Source organism: Penicillium paradoxum (genome assembly GCF_028828445.1).
Source record: "Penicillium paradoxum strain IBT 22861 chromosome Unknown utg000005l_segment0_segment0, whole genome shotgun sequence".
NCBI lineage: Eukaryota > Fungi > Ascomycota > Eurotiomycetes > Eurotiales > Aspergillaceae > Penicillium > Penicillium paradoxum.
Genome location: NW_026643183.1, coordinates 3,404,049 through 3,426,028, shown reverse-complemented (window position 1 = coordinate 3,426,028; position 21,980 = coordinate 3,404,049). Strand labels below are relative to the sequence as shown.

At 47.9% G+C, this 21,980-nt stretch overlaps 7 protein-coding genes across 7 annotated transcripts; 4 read left to right on the top strand and 3 right to left on the bottom strand.

Moving 5' to 3' along the window:
• Positions 1–596: 596 nt before the first annotated feature.
• Positions 597–884, top strand: N7457_006237 (uncharacterized protein; the record flags this gene model as incomplete). The annotated part of the gene is made up of 1 exon (XM_057177281.1): positions 597–884. One exon carries the CDS (start codon positions 597–599, stop codon positions 882–884), a length of 288 nt encoding a protein of 95 aa, XP_057031583.1.
• A 4,876-nt stretch (positions 885–5,760) lies between these two features.
• On the top strand, positions 5,761–5,982 carry N7457_006236 (uncharacterized protein; the record flags this gene model as incomplete). The annotated part of the gene is made up of 1 exon (XM_057177280.1): positions 5,761–5,982. One exon carries the CDS (start codon positions 5,761–5,763, stop codon positions 5,980–5,982), a length of 222 nt encoding a protein of 73 aa, XP_057031582.1.
• A 291-nt stretch (positions 5,983–6,273) lies between these two features.
• On the bottom strand, positions 6,274–7,725 carry N7457_006235 (uncharacterized protein; the record flags this gene model as incomplete). The annotated part of the gene is made up of 2 exons (XM_057177279.1): positions 6,274–6,468; positions 6,535–7,725. 2 exons carry the CDS (start codon positions 7,723–7,725, stop codon positions 6,274–6,276), a joined length of 1,386 nt encoding a protein of 461 aa, XP_057031581.1.
• Positions 7,726–13,207: 5,482 nt separating this feature from the next.
• On the bottom strand, positions 13,208–14,500 carry N7457_006234 (uncharacterized protein; the record flags this gene model as incomplete). The annotated part of the gene is made up of 2 exons (XM_057177278.1): positions 13,208–14,343; positions 14,419–14,500. The coding sequence occupies 2 exons, from the start codon at positions 14,498–14,500 to the stop codon at positions 13,208–13,210; spliced, it is 1,218 nt and encodes a 405-aa protein (XP_057031580.1).
• A 216-nt stretch (positions 14,501–14,716) lies between these two features.
• Positions 14,717–15,225, top strand: N7457_006233 (putative small nuclear ribonucleoprotein SmG; the record flags this gene model as incomplete). The annotated part of the gene is made up of 4 exons (XM_057177277.1): positions 14,717–14,746; positions 14,820–14,891; positions 15,034–15,108; positions 15,166–15,225. The coding sequence occupies 4 exons, from the start codon at positions 14,717–14,719 to the stop codon at positions 15,223–15,225; spliced, it is 237 nt and encodes a 78-aa protein (XP_057031579.1).
• Positions 15,226–15,649: 424 nt separating this feature from the next.
• On the bottom strand, positions 15,650–19,437 carry N7457_006232 (transcription initiation factor TFIID subunit TAF2; the record flags this gene model as incomplete). The annotated part of the gene is made up of 3 exons (XM_057177276.1): positions 15,650–17,077; positions 17,135–19,109; positions 19,187–19,437. The coding sequence occupies 3 exons, from the start codon at positions 19,435–19,437 to the stop codon at positions 15,650–15,652; spliced, it is 3,654 nt and encodes a 1,217-aa protein (XP_057031578.1).
• A 606-nt stretch (positions 19,438–20,043) lies between these two features.
• Positions 20,044–21,632, top strand: N7457_006231 (uncharacterized protein; the record flags this gene model as incomplete). The annotated part of the gene is made up of 4 exons (XM_057177275.1): positions 20,044–20,071; positions 20,147–20,250; positions 20,313–20,545; positions 20,633–21,632. The coding sequence occupies 4 exons, from the start codon at positions 20,044–20,046 to the stop codon at positions 21,630–21,632; spliced, it is 1,365 nt and encodes a 454-aa protein (XP_057031577.1).
• Between the last annotated feature and the right edge of the window lie 348 nt (positions 21,633–21,980).

The following is a 21,980-nucleotide window of genomic DNA, read 5'->3' as shown; positions in this document are numbered from 1 at the left end:
CCAAAAATTCGAACATTGTGACAAGTGCATATTTTGGATAGTCGACTCGCATCTGGTGAGTTCTTGCTAATCGGAGAGTCTTGCGCCCCTGTAGGTACGTGTAGAGTCCTTCGTTTTCTGCCTAGTTCACTGTAGCCAAGGTGGTATAGTAATCAAAATCTTCGACAAAATCATGTATGCCGCCGACAAGCACGGGTCGTACTAGTTGCTGTCTCTCGTGAGTAGGAACCGCCGCGTTCATGTTGAAGAATCTGTAGGTCTATAGTGTGTGTTAGTCACAAGGGTGTGAGCCTGATGGGAAGTGATTATCGGTAAATGCAGACATTTGACACAAATAGGTAGATAAATGAGATAGAAGTAACGGGATATAGGGAGGGGAGATGAGGTTAGGGTAAAAGGAGGTCGAAGTGGAGGTTGATGAAGAAGGAGGAACGATGGATGTTGGAAGGAAGTCACGATAGGCGTATAATATGAAGGGAGACCTTACAGAGATAATTAATCTGACTACTGTGATAGAAGTACATTCGCAGCTTGTATATGTTTGTTTCTATTGTCTCATTCTGCACACTCGATGTGCACCCTTTGGTAACGGCTTAATGAGCCAGAAGATAAAGCTCGAAAAGCAGAGCGGACCTCAGCTTGGAATCCGTGATCTCGCGGATTCTGGCCTCCAGGGCAATCCTTCTACCTGCAAGGTAGGCTCGAAGCCGTTTGTATCTCTGATGGTCCACTCCGTTGAGGGTGTCGCAGTACGTGAAGTCGGCCCTGAGATCGTGGATCTGCCCAATAATAGAGGACCGAAGGGCTCGGAGATTTTCATCAAAGATCACTGGGCCGTTCATTTTGAGGAATGGCAGAAGCTTAAAAGGTTTGTCAGCTATTAGAGTAGACACGAGAGTGGTTCGAGGCGTACGAGGTAGTTGATATGAGTGTCCAACGATGTGGACGCAAGGAAGACTGAAGTTGATGGATGTTGTGAATGAGAAAGAAGAACAGGATGAATAGTGGAAAAGTAATGAGATAGTTACACTTCATCTTCCTAAGGAAGGCTCATTTGGATACATCGGGATCGGGGAAAATGGAGATTAGGGCTACCTTATTAGGGTTGACACGTACTATACTATTAGGGGTATATCTCTACTTCTACCAGTCCAAAGGCCTCCATCAGGCGACACATTTCTCTCTCCATAACCTTCCTTGGCAATAATATATCTTATCCAGAGCAATAGCGTAGCAGTAGATGGTTTGTTCTCGCAAATATTCAGATTCCCCCAGATTCGGACTCCCAGAACCGCCTTCTGCGGAGGGAAAGACAATTCGTCGGTTGGACTTCCCTTACTTGGTTGAGTCAAATCAAGCTCGGCCTCCATTTGCTCGTCCTGCCTATCGTGAAATTATATTTGACCCATTACCCAGGAGATTTACTTTGGTTGGTATTGGGCTCTGTCACTAGTATCTGGACCAGGGTATCTCAACAAGACACATCATCAGAACATAAACCAGGGCAAAGCTTAAAATAATCTGGAATATACGTAGCCTTTTATTGGAAGGTCTGATCATAAATCGAAATGTCGAAACTACTATTTCTAATCGGGTTCGAGCATCAAGACATATCCTGCTTCTGGGTTCTACATAGTGGGGCCCGAGGGAAGGAGACAGAGTTGTATTATGATAGAGACGAACTCATAAGATATCTCAAGGTCGATGCTGCAGGCTCGTGGGGACCCCAGGTACGGACCGAGGAGTGCCACAAGCTCGTTCTGGTCAAAACCTTCTAACTGATCGATTAATTCCAACAAGAATGGAGAAAGGGTAGAGAATCTGAGAGGTTCGGATTGGGAGTCAGCTCATGGTTGAGCTTTCTTCATAATGTTCCTCTTGATATGCCAGATGCAGATCATACTGCTTGTCGTTGGACTTTCTCCATGATATTCCCCTTTATGTGCCAGATACAGATCATACTGCTTGTCGTTGGAACGACGGCTTTGATAGCATCTATCAATGCCTTCCCATTATCAGTAGACATTGTATGGGGTAAAAGAAGCATAGAGCTTGGGAAGATGAGAGGATGATTTGTCTATCCTCCTTTTCGTGGTCCATCAAATCGGTATTAAGGAAAGCCCGCCTCGATGTCTTGTAGGTACAATCCATTCGGATCACCCAGCATTCGATTTGTTCTGTTTGGGTATCTCGCAGGAGGTATTCGTGCAAGGTACAACAAGTGACCCGAAGAGGTCGATTGGGGCATTTGAAAGTAGCCTTCAGATGAGAGGGTAAAGTTATGATCATGGTGTATTGGACGAGGGTAGTCGAAGAATTTCGATGCCGGATTGGAATCTTCATTAGCGCAAACTATGAAGACGCTCTGGAGAAATTTCATTAGATCACCATAGTGCTATAAGAAGGCAAGGATGAATAGATTTGACAGTGGATGGCCAGAATGGAGCTTGAAATCATCGCTTCGTCAAAGGCAAAGCTGGAGACAAGCAACCGGGAAAGACAGAGCGAGACTCACATTAATGATGTGACATGATGATATATAAGAGGTGGGAGATAGGAGTATTGGATGTTGCTGCAGCTGATGAAACCGAAATTCAACATGAGGAAAAACGCCTGACGGTCTATCTTCAAAACGCCACGAGGTGCAGGAGGCTCTGGATAGAGTATCCCCAAGGTAAGCAACACCAGAAGGCGAGGCTAAGTCCCGGTAGATTCATTGGCTATGATCAATACATACCAACAGGCCAGTATTAGCCTCCTTGGCGTGCTGGCTTCCCCTTTCCACAGGGTCTGCAGTCCAAAGATTTGTTGTCAAATGGCTTCCTCTCGTACTTCTATTAACGCCTCCTTTGTAGAATCCATGGTGTTTTCGTCCACAGTAAGCTAACTCATCGCTTGTCATCCTCAGGCTGATCTCCCCACCATCATCATGTCGGGCGGATTTGGGCTCCTTGGCAATTTCAATGAAATGCATATTTCGAGCGACAAAGTTGTTTCCGATTAGTTTTTGGTTTCTGTCTTTAATTACCATATTGCCTAATGCGGAGAATATTCGTCGGTTCGATATCTTGTTGTTTCGGGCGTACCCCGTCGTAGACTTGAACAGTCGGGAGCTCTGTGTCTTTCTTCACAACTCTCCTCCCCGTGCTTGGACCCTATTACAGAGTTCAACCATTGCGAGGAGCTGTAATGTACATTAGCACCTGACGGACCTCGTCGGGAGCCATAAGAAAAACTCGACGAGCGACCTACCGAGACGCAGTTGTCCATTGCGACTCTGTGAACTGAATCTGGCAGAGTATCATACAGCTTGCACCCCAATGAAAGAAACTTGAAACTAGTGGACCGAAGATATGGGTACCGGGCCACTTGAAAAGTTTCATCCCTGTATAGTGCGATTATCCAGGGGCTTTTCGGTTTCTCAGAATGGCTGATCGGTAAAGCTTTCGTTTCCAACTTCAACCACAAACATAATCATCAGAGAGTGTTTCAAATAACTGTTCTGGACCTGTTTAATGCGTGAAAGCAGAAATATCTTCCTCCTTTTGAGATATAGATGAAGTCGTTCGTACTTTGCCTGATTGGCTCCAGCCAAACTGACACAATACTGGATGTCATCCACGAGGTCGTGGATATCGGCGATAATGGAAGCGCGAAGTTTGTGAATGGCTGCAAACTCAAAAGCCGGGACTTCCATCTTCGGCAAACTTCGACCCTTTGCTTATATAGTAAGTTCGATTACAGGCACTAGAAAGCGTTGGTTAGACAGTAAACTGGTTGTAGAGGATCACACGACAAGACTCACGTCAAGTATTGAGGATAAGAAGACACTTGGGACTTTGAGCCTGGGGCGGGAAAGGCATGAGAAGCGTATAATGATGGGCAAAGCGTCTTCCGGTTCTCATTCGGGTATCCTCATAGAAAGGGGCCGTCTCCTAATTGGGTAGGCGAGGACATGAGATATAAACCCATGTGTGGGTCTATACGGTATCATATCTCTGCTATAACGAAGGCGTATAAATAAGAAATACATAATTGATCGATAATATAAAATTGATGACTCGCAATGTTTGGGGGAATAGGGGAAGGTAATCTGGAAGAAAATATAGCTGTCTGTGGGTTTTGTTCTTGTAAAGCGTCACATGTGGACATGTGATCTACCGCCAACATCTCCATACTTCTGTATCTTATACCTAGGTACGTATTGAATCTGGGATGCTAGATTGATACGGCGCTTCAACTGAAGATGTACTGATATCTAAGTCTTTAGTCGGTTTGTTGTTTCCAGGGCTCGATATCAAAGAGATCTTTTAGCTTTTGTCATCTCTATGAACGGACAGAGTGATCTCGCATTATTGAAGTCTGCTTTTGCTCTTCTACAACATCAATCAGACAGCCTGGTACGAGCAGGCTGATTGACTTGGATAATTTGGGCCGCTTAACTCCGGAAAATATCGATCAGAAACAGCTAGTCCAGTATTGAAAATCAGTATCACTCCCTCCAAATAATCAGCGCCTGTGGGAGGTCTAACTCTCCAGCACTAACCATTAATAGCTGGTCAACCGCCTACTTCCACATCTCTCACTCATTCCCACTCAACTTCGATAGTTTTGACGAGATTGCAGAACGCAACAATGTTTAGATCCACCTCTTCTCATTCCCCTTCACTTCCCGCTTTTTCCGCCTCTCCTTCCTTGTCGTGTCCTTCGCTGGTACCCGATACCAGCGAAAATGAAACAAGCTCTTCTTCGGACATAGTATCATTGCCTCAGGGGTCCATTGAAGAGGAGATACTAGATGCAATCGCGCATCTCGCAGTCAGGGTTTTTGAAAGGAATTTCCGACGCGATTTATCCAGCCAAGAGCGAGAGACAATGACTGTGAGGATCGAAGAGGCTAAAGTGGTTCTTGGACTTCATATCTGCCGTGTTGAAAACGATCTCACGAGGGATATGCTCCTGGAAACATTCCTTGTTCACCTAGGACCAATACATGCCCCATGGATTGTGCTTCCCCTGTTGACTCGTCTCAGTACTGGAGCTTGACATTACCGGGAAATGATATTTCCGTTTTATTCAGTCTTTTGAATCCTTCTGTGATATCTTTCTGGGGATATACTTCCAAGGACGATTCCCTGCCCACAGTTGGATTTCGGGCGACAGATAGTTTTCAATGGAACTTCTTTCATTTTTCGTACCTCTCTTCTTTCACATACTTACCCACCTCACTTCATCAATTCACTTTGTTGATCTCACCAGTTGGTTCAAATCTCAGTTGAAATAAACCCCCAGTATAAGCCCGGGGCAGCAAAGAGCTCTTACCAGGGGTTTTCCTCGTTTTGAACTTGGGTCCTACATCGATCTCTCTGATCTCTCTATGATCAGTCAGGAATCGTCTCCTTTTCCTGGTTCTCCTGATGCGATATCATTGGAAGACGAGATCAGATCATGGCCCGGCTTGGGTAAGACTACCTAAGTATCCTTCCACATTCATAATCCACTTCTATTTAACTTCGATGAACTGACCTCACATACAGGTCGGCAAATTACCATCATTCTCTCCATCAAGCTGTGCTTCCCATTCATCTTCGGTTTCACCTCATCGGGCATGAACGCAAATCAGTGCGACGAGTCTTCCCCAAGACCCCAGTGTCCTCTAAATCAGGAGACAGAGGGACGGAATAATCTGGGGGAGATCGTGGACATCCCATCGGAAGGGAAAAGCCCCTGCAAGAGCCACCCTGCCGGTAAAGGGCCAAAATGGCTCTTGGAATTGATCTGCATCGGATTGACGATGGTTTCATGCAATACGCACTCTTCTCCCCCCAATTACGTTGTCTCAGGTCACCAGATTCACAGAAATGCTGGTCGTTCCTGTGGCAGATAGGTCAAACGCCAAGGCAAGGGGAAGAAAGCACATGGCCTGCTTCTGTTGTGTTGCAGTCCCATGGCAAAGTCGAGGTTGACGACCTGAAGCGCTAGAGGGCACGCACTGCATTGAAGTCTATAGACAGCGTTAATCAAACCCGTTGATTGCCTGGCATGTGAGTAACACTTTATAATATGTAGCCCAAAGAAAGGTCAAAAATTAGAAACAAAATCAACAGGAAATTAGAATACAGATATAATGTTACGACACGGAAAGTCAGGCCAGCTGATAATACAAAAACACCAAAACAAAAGGTAAAACATTCGCGAAAACGTTGCATAGTCAAAAGAACACACAAAAAGCAAAGTGCACACCAATCGTGTGCCGACGAAGACTTGCCCACATCAGCGGGTGATTCCATGGAGATCACACCACTTCTTCTTGCAAGTCGCATTTCCGAAGTGGTAAGATCCTCCATTAGCCTTAATATGCTCAGCGACTTTCTTCCACGATACCTTTGGCGGCTCGTTGATGTTCAGAGGGCTGTATGTGGATGGGGTCTCAGCGTGGAGCTTGACACCTTCACAGAGAAGTCTAACCTTTTCAATGAAGCCATGTCAGTATGATGTGGTGTTAAGATGGTAGATAAAAGGTAATCAACTCACGTCCTTGTCTCGCCATTGAGGTTTGCGCACGCGCTGTTCCTTTGCTTTGGTGAGAGTGCGGTACCGTCCCCGTAGGGTAGACTCCGCCTCCTTAAACCCTCCCACTCGCTTGATGGCCTTGTATGATAGTCCGCGGCGCTTGCAGTCGATAAGGAAGGCGTTACGCTCGTTTGTGTAGTTTGGATCTGCCTCAATGCCTGAGCCTTCTCCGACTTGTTGGGGGGAGGTGCCCTCTTCTGTGGAGGGGGTGAAGGAGGATGGGCTGAGGCTATTGGCGGTATTTTGATTCGGGGACCCGAGGTCCGTGTCCGAATACATGGGTTGGGTGGATGCAAGATGAGTTGGCTGTGGTGGAAGGGGGTATCCGTGAGTGAGCCCAGCTGAGCCCATCTGTGATACAGGGGCTGCTGCGTAGGATGGGTGAGCTATGGGTGAAAATGATGGGAAAGCAATGGTCCGGCCAAAAGATGACAGGGGGATTCCATCCCCCATTCCGTAGTTGTTGCTCTCATGGCTGTTGAATTCTTCTAGGTGAGGATATGAAGGATTGTTTCCAGACCAGGGTAAAGAGTAAGAGTGTTGGTTTTGCCAGCTGTTATCGTCTGGTAATCCGTTGGAGACTCGAGCAGGGTACCAGATGTCTGTTGTGGTATCTGGCTTCCATGCGGCCCATGGTGCAGCCTGGTCATAACCGAGAGGCTTCATCTCTGGCGAGGAACTGGGTGGCGCCAGTTGTGACCTCTGCAGATGAGAGTCGAAAGATGAGGACGCCATGTTGTAGTCGGAGGGTTGTGGGATATGGGGATGACTGTGGAGAGACTCTTCGCCAATGGGTGTATCCGGGAGCCCAAAAGGCGACAGAGAAGGGATTTCCTCACTGCTCGGCAGGAATTGCAAATTGTGGGCCATCATGCACATGCCGCTCCTTGGGGTTGGATGAAGGAGGCTAGTATGTGCTTCAGCTGTACGAGTCGTCAAGGGCTCATCGAATTGATCGAGAGTCGCACGATCAGAGTCGCAGTACGAACTGTCCTTGCTTGACAGAGTGCCGTTGACATTCGGATTTGCCGTAAAGGGCGACACGCTCTGGGAATAGGCAGTCGCAGGCGCAACTTGAGACTGAAGCGACGTGTATACTGGATCTCCGCTAGAAGGCATTTGAGGCTCCAGCACACGATGTTGATTCAACATGTTTTGAACGAGCTTTTGAGGATGGTGTGGTGTTTGAGGTGATGGGGAAGAATGATGTGGCGTAGGGGGATCCAAGTGAGAGTTTGATATGGAGGGGTAAAAGAAGGAGTACCAATCACTAAGAGAACATGAAGAGAGTTTATCAGGATCGTCCCAAATTCTAGGTAGACCAGATAAACCAGGGGAAAGGAGATCGGGCAATGGAGGTGTATATGCCTCCAGGTGGCCCAGCCATGACTTCGACATTCCAGGAATATACAGTACGTCCGCCATGTAGACTTCACAGAGACAAAAATAAAACAAATATACAAGAATATAACAGGATGAGATGGGGTATCGCCTCCCACGCCTCACCGCAACTGCTCGCGAGTGTTGTACGCGGGTTGTCGCCGCTTGTGGATGACCGCTTCTTGAGAGGAAACCTCTTTGTCGGCCAGTCTACACCGGCTAGACTGTGGAGAAATCGAGGGGAGCTGCAGGGCTGGCCGTTATGAGAGGTTAGCGCTTTATTATATCTGGAGAGTTTTCAGTTAGAAGGGTGGAAGTCATTGGGCATCACTCACCTTATGCACGTAATAGATAGCAACTCGATGCCACAGCAAGATACCACAGGTAACGAACTGGATGAAAGGCTTCTTCAATATTTCGAGTGAAAGAGAAAGGAATTGCAAATCTCGAGGACGATTATTGCCTCAGAGCATTCAGGATTCCTGGAGTCCTAGGGACTGGTCTTGATGTGTATTGGACCGTAGGTCGAGCCGTTGAATGCAAGTCTCACATATGTCGGCAATTAGACCGTTGGCTGAAGAAATGCAAAGCACTAGATACCCGATGGCTGTATAATCGGTTGCCTAGATTGCAGGATGGCAATGCGGAGAGATTGTTTGACAGACAGTATAAAAGGTCGCTCGAGTGTAGGGATGAAATAGTATCAAATATATATCATTGAATTCAGATATGCCGGAAGCTTAGATAGATATATTCGCTAGGTCTTCTAAAAGGTACCATACATTTGACAAACCACAGTCGCACTTGAACCATGTCTATCATTCCGCCAGCTCATTTCAAGTTCACGGTCCGGCTAATCTAAAAAAGGTCCGTGCCATAGCGAGATCAGCAGAAAGAGAAAGGCCTTGGCCGTCTTCTGAGCGCCTGGAAGATACAGGGGAGAACAAAGAAGAAGAATATAGACATGGGTTGGTACTCCAGTGCCTCTGAACCCTAGCCAGATCACGAATTCAGGTCTGGGAATCAGCCGGAACCCAGTCGTACGGCCATGATCCACTTGCCGAACGTTTCAGATCTTTTCTCTATTGCCTAGCTTCATATCGCGATCTAGCCTCGATCCGGTGGCAGAAGAAGCCATGTCTAGGAAACGTATGAAACCAAAGCGAATGATGGGCTGGTTGTATTCTCGACGGCTTCTTGAAGAAGATCTTCGCTTCCAGCTGTTGAAGCAATGACAATATATCTCCGCTCAATTGTCTTCTTATTTTGCTTGCCCTTATTTTCATCCAAGTTCATATGTAGTCAGGGAGGCCTGGTTGAATAGCCTCGGAACCACATCCCCGTTCGCAACGGTCCACATACAGTATCCCGCGGGCATCGCTGATCTCCACCATGTACAACCCAGACCAGGGCAGTGCATCCGTCTGCACGTCTACCTGATCGACAAACTCTGTACAGCTCCACATCTTGGCAGTGGCTCGGGCCGTTTTGGAATGTTCCATCCTGGGCGGATAGCTGCAGGGAGCTTCTGGGGGAGGCTAAGTGGCATCCGGGCCAATCAGGCCATGGGAGCCAATCCAACCTGCTTGAGAAAAAGTAAAGTGAACGGGATAGCGGTAGGCGCAATTTCCTGGTTGGAGGCTGATTGGAGATACTTTTGCCGACGGGTCTGGACTACCCAGTCTCCTGAGGCTCCCACAGGAGTTCGTCGCGTCAGCATGTGTTGGTTGTATGTTCTGCGATATTGGTCCCCCGAATTTCAACGAGAGCCATGTGACGATGAAATTCTTCGCCTGATTTCATTGTGGGATTGGCTTATTCGTGGAATTGTTGATGATCCTGGTAAAAAATAGAGACAATATACAAATCCCGCACTGCCGAGAGATAGATGATTCAGCGCCGCCAACATACCGAACAAGAAACAAAAAGAAAGGAAAAGGAAAATCCTCCGATTCCCCCTTTTCCCCGGATCACCAACATCCCAAGACAAGCCCAATTCAAAAGAAGCTTCGTTGACGACCGCTGGGATGGTCTAGGTGGCGTTGAAACCGGGAAGATCGAAAATAGGTCCGCCGCAGGACGAACGCGCAAAGATCCGGTCCGGCTCCCTGGTAAGGGGAAAGAACCTCATATCCCGAATACTTTGACATTATACGAGAGAGGATTATTGAGGCAGTGTTCTGATAGTGTCATATTTCCATTGCCGCCCTAGTGAGTCCATGATTTGGCCTTTTCTCCAGGGTTCCAGGTGTTCGACCGCCGACTTCATTTTACGCGTATGCAGATCATATTTGTGAATCATATTATGATCTTGTCGGCTAAGGCTAGCCGACGACTTGTTTTTGCTCCATTTATTATCATCAATGCGCAAATCGAACCTGAAACAAATCCGGGGATTGGAAGAGGCGGGATGTAAACAGACTGGACGAGTTGGGTGTGTACGAACAGTGGATCTAGGGATAACCAGTGGAGAACTAAATTGAGCTGAAGAAAACTGTGCAAAAAGCAAAGATAGGTTGGTGTTGTCGAATTTAAAAGAAGCTCCCTGGCAGCCTGTTGGCTGTTGGTTCCCCGTCGCTGATTGATTGGCCGAGTTAGGGCTCATCGCGGATCCCAGATACCAGGGTTGTGGGTATGTACTTTAGTGCTGCCTTGTTGTAGTTTATCTCTGTTAATCTTCTATTGGCCTTAAGCTGTCCTGGATAGATCGACTAAAATCTTCGAATCTGGTTTTCCACTTAAAAGAGACCAAATGGTCGATAGATTAGAGATTGAGACATCAAGGATGTAGAAATATCCATCTTCCACATAAGGGGACTCGACTCCTTCCTAATGGAGATTGTATCACTTCTTGCAGACTAGAAATATAAAATAGATGAGACATGACCACTCATTAACAGATGGGAGGAACATCCAGCCTACTATCTTCCAGATCGTCAGGTCGTGGTGTGCTAGCATGTAGGTATGCACTGTCGCGGTTACTGCGCTAATAATTTCCATTAGAAACAAAAAATCCTGTGATACAATGTCAGTTTCTGTTTCATAATATTTCACCTCGCACTGGAGGTTTCGGGAAATCTGCGGCATTTTTTTTAATTTGGGATTTAGCATCTCGATTGAGTCTGGGGAAGATAGTCAGCTGTCAAGGCTTGATTGTCACTTCCTATACTCAATGATATGAGTAGAAATGGTTACCATGCATTTTGTAGTTCTAGAGGGGAATACAAAATGTGTCATCATCTCTGGAACAGCAAAATCGAGGAATTTATATAAGGCTCCACACGGAGCCAAGGAAGAACATAACATGGTGCCTGGCTACTCCGTACTGGTGTTTCAATATCGATGCTGCCAGGGGTCACCAATGCTCTGGCAAAAACTTGCCAAAACCAACAAATCAGTGAAAGCCATCCCCGGCCAAAATGCTAGATGTTTGAATTCCCCGTCGCTTTCCCGCTTCCGTCGGCCAGCTGCGTCGTCCCGGGATGCTAGCAAGTCAAATAGTCGGTCAACGAGGAATATGGCTAACAAGCTTGAACACGGGTCTATCAAGGGACAACTATTCCAGTGTTAGTGCCAAATCATACATCATGGCCAAGGAGGTCAGGAAAGACCGTCGAATGGGTAAATCTAGTGATGCTGCCAAAATTGCTGAGCAAACGCGTATATATTGAGGATTCGGTCCGGAGACATTGACTTACCTGCCAATCAAATCTACAAGAACCGTGGCGATTTCACCGACATTGTAGAACTAAATATAGAGAACTACGAAACTTCGATATACCTTGAATGAACAATGTGAGGTTTTCTTTGCCTGCAGAGCAACTATATCAAAAGAAGATTCAGGTGTGTTTCCCTCATCAAAGTAGGGGGTCACTTGAGTACGAATATCAACAATCATTCTTCGGATTCGATTGGATTGCTCGGCTCAACGCAGTCACAGCTCTAGCATTCAAGGAGGATGCTTTTTCTATTTACTTTGAGTTAAGGCTAACGCTAACTGACCTCAGTATGCTAAGACATTGCGATCTGTTCTAGAAATATAAGAAATACACAATAGTAGATGTTTGAAGTGTGTAGAGATATATATCAAGGAACGTGAACTAACACACGGCCACCAGTATATAATCAGAAAGAACAGGCCGACAAACGAACACTCGGTCTATCCGGCCAGCTGCATCGCCTCTTTGGCAATTCTATTGCCCGAGACTATCCCCTCGACATAAAGTGATAATTTGGATAAGATGGCCATAAAGCCTTTCGAAATGGTGTTCTCCCTTGGAATGTGAGCCTCCAATGACCCTTCACATCCCAGCCTCTTCGACGGAGAGTCGACAGGAAAAACTGTCTCATTGGAGAAGAAATGTCTTGATCGCATGGGTTTCTCTATTCGCTCACACTTGGGTATTTGAGTCAAAGGTTGGGTGCTCGCAGGCCCTGGTGACAAGGACTACATGAGATATAATACCCTTTCAAACGTGCAGCAAAGTGTGAGATCGGTGAAGTATGCAGTGTAAGATTACCTGTAGGATGATGCCAGATGTACAGACGGCAAATTACATCGGTTTAAATCCAACGGTCAGGTCGCATTAGTGCCCAATTGGCTCAATATTGGCCAGGCGGGTCGAAATTGGATTCCAGGTTCGAGGAAGCTCATTACCCAGGGAATTTGCGCTGGCTGATTCACGCCGGCGATGACTACCCCTATAATTGGGTCAGTCATAAGGCCCAATCAGAATATGCATTAGAAGCTACCCGTGGGTTTTTTGCAAAGCGTAGATAAGTATTAGCCTGGCGACATGTTCGATGGACAATGTTGCGGTCCAGCCCGGCAGACCAGTGTGAGCTTTCTGGAAAGAGGTTCTTCGAGTCGATTTATCAGACACAAAGCATAGGCGTCCAAAGAACCGATTCATGATAATCAGTGTCTGAGTGGGCAAAAAGCGCAAGCCTAGGGGCTGATCGTCTTACACCTGCATAGGTTAGCTGGCGTGCTTCGGAGATATCCAGAGATCACCGTGGATTTATTGGCATATGAAGAACGTTAGTTACGGCCCAGGCTTCTATACTGACCGAAACCTAGGTAGCTGAAAATTGGGCGTAACATAAAAGACTAATATTTGGGTATCAAAACAAACAAAGTAACTCCACAAAGACATGCAAAAGAGATGATCGGTGAGGCTGGGAAGGTTGAATCCCTAGGTCGCCCACAGCACAAGTGGAAGTTCTCAGAAATAGATTCATGTAGAAGAAAGTCCTATGAAGAATCCTCCTCGAAACTGGAATCTGACGAGTCCGATGTCGAGGAATGTCTCATTGGCACGGGGGCACCAATACTTTCCAGTCCTCTGGACTTTTCTAAAGCTCCATTGGAAGGGTTCAGTTCACCACTCCGGGCAATCCCGGCTTCCTTCTTCAATCTCTCATAGTTGTCGCCGGCTTCTTTGATCATCGCCTGAATCTCCACCTCACGGACTGCAATATCCGCCTTTTCCTTCCTCATTTCCTCCATGCGACTGATCATTTGTGTTTTTAAGCCCTGCATTGACGCCAGAGACATACGCAGCCTGTCGAAGCTGCTAGCCAGTCTTGGGAGAGATGTCATCTTGGGGGGCGTTTTCGGACGATCAATAGCATCTGACTTGCCATACATAGCTGCCCTGGTCTGGGCGGCTTCATAGGCAGCTTTTTCCTCAAAGTCAGAATCATCTTCATCGGAAACACCCTCAGCATCCTCAATGAGTTCACGCATTGCTTCGCGGTCCTTTCGCTTCTTCTCACGCTCTGCCTTCCGTCCGAGCGAGATCTTCCCATCCTCCGTGAACTCCTCGAATCCTTCCGCAAAGTCCTCATCATCCCGAACGAGTCTTGTATCCTTCACTTCTTTATCTCCTCGTGCCACTGCATCCCAGTCATCGACATGTGCTGCATCGTGGTCGTCTAATGAAATGAAGTCATCTCCATTCGCGTTATGTTCAAGGGCCAAGCGCGCGCGTCGGGCTTTCTTCTCACGAATCTCGGCTTCGCTAGGGATATGCGCTTGTCCGGCAACAGTCATAACCTCCCCAAACTTGGCGGCAACATCCACGGCCTTGCTGGTTTCGTCGTCGGTAAGTGTTTTCGGGGTGGAGGGTGTTGAATTGCGAAGTTCTTTCAAGTAGTCCTGGCTGTAGGTGGGCCGATCTTGGTCCTGGCCGAAACGGGCAGAAAGATCCTCGGCTGAGATTGCAGCGGCGCTCCTTCCCATCGCCTTGCGCCCGAGGCCGTGGCGTTTGGGTACAATCACTTCGCTTTCCTGATCGCCATCGTTCATTGATGTGTCGGCGCCAAATGATAGCTGCAACTTGGATTTTTGTTTCGGTTTGAAGTTTGCTGGGCGCTTGACAACTGACTCTAGAGGACTATTGTTAGCTTCTGTCTTAATGGACGAAATCCGAGGGTAGAAAAAAGTAGATTAAGCGGACATACCTAATGGAGCGGCGCCATCCTCCTCCTCGTCATCCCCGCCAATCTTCCGAGGCTTTCTGCGATTTGCAAATCTTGAACTCATATTTGACACTATGGTGAAAGTATGTTCAAGTGGGAGAAGCTAAGGGTGATGCAAGTGGGTGGCGTGGATGTATGAGCTTGACAAGACCAGCAGCTCTTATCGCGTATCGCATATCCGGATTATAGTTCTGCCGGCCCAGCTTGCACCAAACTCCCAATGCCACCGCGGTCACTCGAATCTTGCCAACCTCCAAGATACCCAACCAACTCGCCCAATATGCCTCAAGCCCAGCCTGAATTGAAGAAGGTAAGTGCTTTTCCTACCATCGGTGCTCTTTTTTTGTCCCGAGACCCCAGCTGACGCCGTGCCTTTGCTACAGTACATGGAGAAGCGGGTCTTCTGCCAACTTAACGGCAACCGCAAAGTCATTGGTATCCTCCGCGGCTACGATGTACGTTCAGACCCCTGCCAGAGCTCTCTATGATGCGATGCCGCGACAACCCCCGCTCTACTGTCACATACGAGACCCGCCTTCGGAAAATCAGCAGACGGTGCGGAGTAGGCGCAGATTAGCTAACATCGCTTTCGCGCAGGTCTTCATGAACATTGTCCTCGATGAAGCATTCGAGGAGAAGGAGGGTGGAGAGAAGGTTGCCATTGGCATGATCGTACGTTTGAATCACTCATTGGGACCTAGAACTCTGCTAATGGTCCGTCCCATACAGGTCATCCGTGGTAACTCCGTTGTGATGCTGGAGGCACTCGAGCGCATTACCGACAAATAAGTCACACATCTACACGCACGATCTACGACGTTTCTTTTGATTGAAGGGCACGCACATAGGCACCACTCCATCACCGAGTGCTGGGAAAAGAGCTAATGCTACTGGGAGTTTCTGGGTCGGTTTCTCTTATGGGAACAATCAAAACCATTTTTCTGTTCTATTTTTTTTTCTACGCGTTTGCCAGGGCGTAATTTAGACTATTTTGGCTACCCCCAATGACTTTTTTTGGAATCTACAAGGAGACAATGAGCATAAGGCGCAGCTAATGTGATAGTGAAATCGGAAGATAACCCTGAATCAACCTCGCGCCTGGTAGCATGCTTGGATTCCATGCTCCTGCCTGAATTGAATGGTAAAGGAAAAATAATAAAAAAGCGATATTGATAAAGTACATGACATATTCGGAGGAGCATATCTGGATTATTCATGTTGGTCGACCACCAAACTTGATCTTGAGTTTGGGTGTAGATGTGGCTGGAGCTCTAGGTGATGCGCTTTGCACAGGTGACGGCCTGGGAATGTGGAGTTTGTGAAGAGGGGTAGAAGATGGGGTGCCCGGGCTTGGGCCAGTCTTGGACTGCTTGAACGTAATGCGAGTAGATGAAGGAGGATGCATCGCTTGATCTTCCCGCTTGCGCTTGGAAGACGGGCCCATGCGTGTTTTCGTGGATCGGAAGAAACGTAATTTGCCATGGCCCTGGTTCTGGACATTCCAGTACCGAGGGAGCTTCATGCGCACAAGCTTGGACGTAATTGGATCATAAAGCGTGCGGCAAAGGTCTGTGAGCTCGGAGAGTTCTAAAAGTCCCATGCAGGGGGAATTGCATGCTGCCCACATGCACTCCTTCATAGATACATCGCTGGCAAGCTCCCGCCTGAGAGCTTCAATGGCACCGGGAATAGTTTGGCGGCGTGCAATATCATCCCGGCGAATCTGCGTGGAAGATTCTTGTTCAATGATCAAACCATCATTTAGCGAGGCTTCGGCCTGTTGTGGCCGACCGAAGGCGATTTGGGCTAGGGCCTGACCGAGCAGACGCAGCGACTGATGCCGTATCCAAGCCGATGAATCGGCCGATAATGTGAACATGAGCCACCGAAGAAGTTCCGGGCTCTGGGAAATATCCAGGTCAACCAAGCACTGGAAAGCTTGCATCCGGAGGAGATCATAAGTTCCCGCTCGTGTGTACGGGACGAAACGCATCAAATCCATATCCAGGATCCTGGCCTGCATCAATTGCGCCTGGCAATGAAGCGCAGCCCTAGAGTAGAGGTTCTGGAATGAGCTAGACCATTCATCCATTCGTCGGTAGCGGTCAAACTCGGCGATGGCGTCTTTGTCTAGTTGTTCCTCTGCCTGAGCCTCAAGCACACGTTCCATATCAAAATGGTCTAGTTCCTCATCGGTGCGTGATTCGGTCTTACCAAGCATTGCATGGCATAACGATTTCATCAGAGAGGCCACATAGAAGTTGTCCGAGTACTCGTTGTTTGAGTTGTCATTGAACTTCAATTTGTCGAAAAGGAAGCGTTTGACTCTCAGAGGAGTTTTGCCACTGTTGTCACGAACTTTAGAGATTGCATCGGGGATAACTTGTTGGAGGATGTAGGCGGCCCGGTCGGAGAAGTCGTTCGATCGAGTCATGGGTGATCCCGGCAAACAGAAAAGCTCCTGGAACGCCTTCTCCAGGTGAAACAGTCCGACCCAGTCAACCTCATCCTTGGCATGTTTCACCAAAGCACGTGCAGCGGTGGTACGTATACCATGGAAATATCGGCTGTCCATGAGTGTGCGAACAAAGATGGTGGAAATCAAAGGATGTTCTCGTTGAGCAGCCATGTATTGCAATGACTGGGATTCTTAGGATTAGCTTTGGATGCCCAATAAAGAGCAAGGTAACTAACTCACCTCAAGCTGGGCCACAACATCTCTATCTTGTTGAAGCTGTGAGAGGTACATATAACCTGGCATGCCGAGAGACAGTTTGCAGATCCATTCAAAATCAGCATCCATTCGGATCCACTCGTATGATTCCTGTCCCATCCTCTCCTCATCCTCTTTCGTCCAGTCAGCTAAGCGCCAAGCCTGTGTCTCTTCTTCGGTCTGAAGCACATCTCCCAAGCAGTACAGGAGCACCTCTTCTTGGACTTCGGCATCACCAGAGGCGACTGCTCTTTCTCTTTGCTTTTTGTTGCGTTTGAGTCGCTTATACTTTGTATTGTATGGGATGTCAAACTTCGTGACACCTTCCTTGATTTCGACGATGTGTTCATAAGGGGTTCCGTCTGCTTCGTGAATCCGAAGGGTCATCGACCCTGTAAAGACCGGCTGAACTGCGCCAGCGTAGACATGCCGGACCTCTTCCTTCACATCGCGCAAAAAGGAATCCTTGTCCAGATCGCGAGGAACTTGAGGCTCAGATTGTACCTGTCTGATCATCATTTCAACGACGAGTTTCTTTTTGTTGAATCTCTGGGTCGCTTGGAATCGAGGACAGCCAGCGCCATAGACCCATTGCTGGAAAAAAACGTCCAATTTCGCGTGACCTAATCGCTCGCAAGTTTTTTGGAACAGAGACGAGGTCACAGCTCCATTGGGTATATCACCCATGCGAGAGTTCAGGAAAAGTCGAGAGATAATGCGAGACATTGTGGCCTTGCCACTGGCCTTAGTCAATCGCCGGTCAAGGATGAACAGGACCAAAGGCGCTTTCAGTGCAACAAAACGATATTCGGAAGGGTCAACTTTGAGAATGTTACCCATGTCATATATAGAAGGACGTTCAAAATCTAATTCGCAGACCCGATCAGACATCTGCTTGAGCCTGAAACGGTATTCGTTGTTGCCGCAAAGCTTTCTCATGAATGTATCTGTGATGTACCATGCCACACCGACTGTCACCCACGTATCGGCAGGCTCGCTAGGGATAATGTTGATGCCGGTCCATTGACATGCCAGACCGTGCACCTGGGCCCGGGTGGAGTCATACATAGGGTCGATCATCTCTGCTGGAAAGAGAAGGTGACTGCTGCATATGGACATGCACGCAGTGGGAAGGCTGTCTGTTGGGAGATCATCGACAAAACACATCTTGTAACTGCCGAATGGATACGACCCGTAAGATAAAGAGAAGAAATCAATCGCCTGAGCCATGGGAAAGCTAGCATTTTGCACTTCATCGGCTCGACCGGGGAGACAGAATGCGTGCAAAGGAATGGCATTTTGGCCCAATTGTTCGTCCTGGTCACTCTCGCGGAAGTCGGCCAGATTGACATATTCAAATGGGCCAATAGCAAACCCAATTTGTAGGGCGCTCAATGGCGAATATGACGCAAAGGAGACTGTTTTTCGGGTTGGGTCTTTGGGGTCAACAATGTCATCGGTGAGGTCACCAGAACACACAACGGACATGTCAAGGCCCTCATCATCCGCAGACAATTGGCGGGTCTGCGCTTTGGGGCGCGACGGTGTTGTTGCACCAGATACATCGCGAGACTTGCGATCGAAGACATCACCAAGAGAGCTGGGGCAAGTTATGGAAACCTCCCACGTACACCGCGAGGACATATCATCCACGCAGGGAAACAGGGGACAGCCTATACCAGACTCCAGCGAGTTTGTTGTGTAGGCATGAGGATACCGCCGATCTCCATTTTCGACTCCAACAAATTGTAAACCATCCCGAATGTTTTCGATGACAAATTCAATATTTACTGTCAGAGCCGTGAATCGCGGGAGGTTCGCCTCTGGTGCTCTAGCACTCGCAGGGCCGTCAACATTGTCAACACTAGATTGTAGCGCGATTTGATCCTGTGCTTCGGCCGAAGATGGATCTAGTTCGTCGATGCGGACGCCCTTTGGAATCGTGATGGGCAAGGTGGGTCTTGGGGGGTTTGTAAGAGGGTATCGATTTTTGGTGTTAAGCGCTCATGGTATTGAACGCCGTAAAGTTGTAGTGACTCATAGTGATCAGTGTATTTAGTCGATGCAGCCCTGCCATTGACGCTCAAGCGCTTAATCTCGCCTTGTCGAAAATTCAACCAGATTATCCCCAGATCTCTCCGGCGAGGGTGAAGTGTTATTTCCGTGCTTCCTTTGAGGCTTTTGGTGGCTAGATCAATTTCAAGTTCGACTTTCTGATGGCCCACGCTAAATCCCAAATCCAACGGGCGTGCCGCGGCACCAACGGGGAGTTCGACGACACCCGGCATCGTGAAGATTCCTCAGTGACGAGATGCGCGGGGAGCGCTTTGTAGACCATCCACCGTCATGTCCAAGCAGACTCAAGATGTGGTTGTAGTATCGTTGGCCAGTGGAGAGAAAGGGAAAGACGATTCGCGTTGCGCAGATTTGAGCTTCAGATGACGGTGAAATGCGAGGTGCCCGATTACGCGATAATGGTCCAGAGCCGATGATTGGGAGGACGATGGGGTAGATTTAAGATATATTGAAGCCTAAAATGAATGGCGATTGACAAGATTGAGGATCTTGTTGCCTGCGACAATAGGAATCCAGCAAAACAATGCACCAGCAAATCCCGCGTGGTCTCGGTCGAGGTCCAGCTTTCCCTTGTTCGCGTTCCCGATGCGGAGCAGGGCACGTGATGGTAACCTGAAAATCCATTTGAAACATTCCACCTCTCCTGTTCTCCACGTATTCTCGAGAAGACGGCATTTGTTTTGAAAGGCATGATTTGACTTGCTGTACATTTATCCTTTTTGCTCGCTTGTTCTACGGCCGAGCTATGAACTGAGGTGCCGGTACATACCCCCCGACTATACTACAACTCCGCGCATGACACGGCCCTACCTTCGAAAATGGATGCGATCTATCGAATGGTCCAAGGTAAGTGATATGGTTACTATGATCAATACGCTTACCGTGACTGGTTTGCTAATTTCAACCGTCATAATCTCATAGAGACCCAAGATTCTCTTTCCGACGATGCCCTCCTACCCCTTAAGACCTACAAGTACTCCAGTGTCGACAAGTCGTTCATTTCTCGGTATATCTTGAAACACTACGTATGATGGCTCTTTTGAATCGCATAATCTCAGTACATATCGTTGACCTGTGCTATCCTTAGTGGAATGCCTTCGTCGAGCTCGTCCCGATGTGGATGGCCCCGAACATGGTGACGCTCCTTGGGTTCATGTGGATTGTGGCCAATGTCTTTATTATCGAGATTTTCGTCGAGGATATGGTGGGACCCGTGAGTGAACGAGCTTGTTCCTTGTTTATCCGGTGTGGCGAGTTAACCAGAGATTCGATCCAGGGCCCCTCTTGGATTTACTTCAGTTTTGCTCTTGGCATGTGGATGTAAGTACAAACTACCACTTATTTTCCATCTGATCACAGCTGACATGAACAAGGTATTCCACCCTCGACAATGTCGATGGTAAACAGGCACGCCGAACTGGCACATCTAGCGGACTCGGAGAACTTTTTGAGTTTGTACCACTCTATGACCAGCTGTGGATGGCTCACTAATCAGGTACACAGTCACGGTATCGACTCTCTGAACTGCACTCTTGCCAGCTTGCTTGAAACAGCCGCAATGGGCTTTGGCTCCTCAGAACTTGGTGCTTGGACCGCAATTGTTCCGTGTTTGGCCATGTATTTCTCGACTTGGGAAACATTCCACACCCACACGCTCTATCTCGGCTACTTCAATGGCCCAACTGAGGGCCTCATCATCGCCATTAGTATCATGCTTGCTTCCGGCATTTGGGGCCCCGGAATCTGGTCCCAGCCCATTGTTGGGTTCCTGAACTATCCCCAAATATTCGGCAACAATTCCATGAAGGACCTCTGGGTGCCGATTCTTTTGGGTGGTTTCCTCCTCGGCCATCTCCCCGGATGCGTTCTCAACGTGGCTGCTGCCCGCAAGAAGCAGGGTCTACCGTTTACCCCGCTGCTCAAGGAGTGGGTTCCTATGATCGTCTTCACTGGCTGCAACATGGCTTGGCTGTTTTCGCCTTATTCGACCGTCCTTTCTGGCAACCACCTGGTCCTCTTCTGCTGGGTCATTGCATTCGTCTTTGGTCGCATGACTACTATGATCATCCTGGCCCACCTTCTGAGACAGCCTTTCCCTTACTGGACTGTGCTGCAGGCTCCCCTCATTGGTGGTGCGGTTCTCGTCAACCTGCCTATGATCGGCTTCCCGGTCATTGCCCCGTGGCTAGAACTGTTGTACCTCCGTTTGTACTTTGTGTTCGCACTGGTCATCTATATGCACTGGGCTGTGCTTGTCATTAACCGTATTACGACTTTCCTCGGCATCAACTGCCTTACAATCCGAAAGGACAAGTCTGCTGCGAGAGACAGAGCTTATCGCACTCTCGGTGAATCATCCCTCATAGATGAGACTCGCGCTTCGACTGACGCCTCCAAGATCCATTGAATTAGTATTCGCTATGCCATCCTGTATTTACGAGAATTTCCTGGTCGACACTTGTCTAACTAGATCGCCCAGTCATCTGCGTTGCCACAAAAACGCTCCAGGCGGTGCATCTTTGTTTCAACGTTCTACCCATTGTAATTATGAACATGTCCATCCTTTCTACATACATATCTTGTCAAATCATTATCTTGGTTGATGTGGCAAGTCTTGACGAATAAAACATGAGGAGGAATGGTATTTGATGAAAACCAAGCATGGAAATTTTACCCTGCATGTCTGTACTTATGAGATTATTAATATTTTGTGAATAGATGAAAAGAATCCAAGCTTAAGTTCATTACTCTCTCT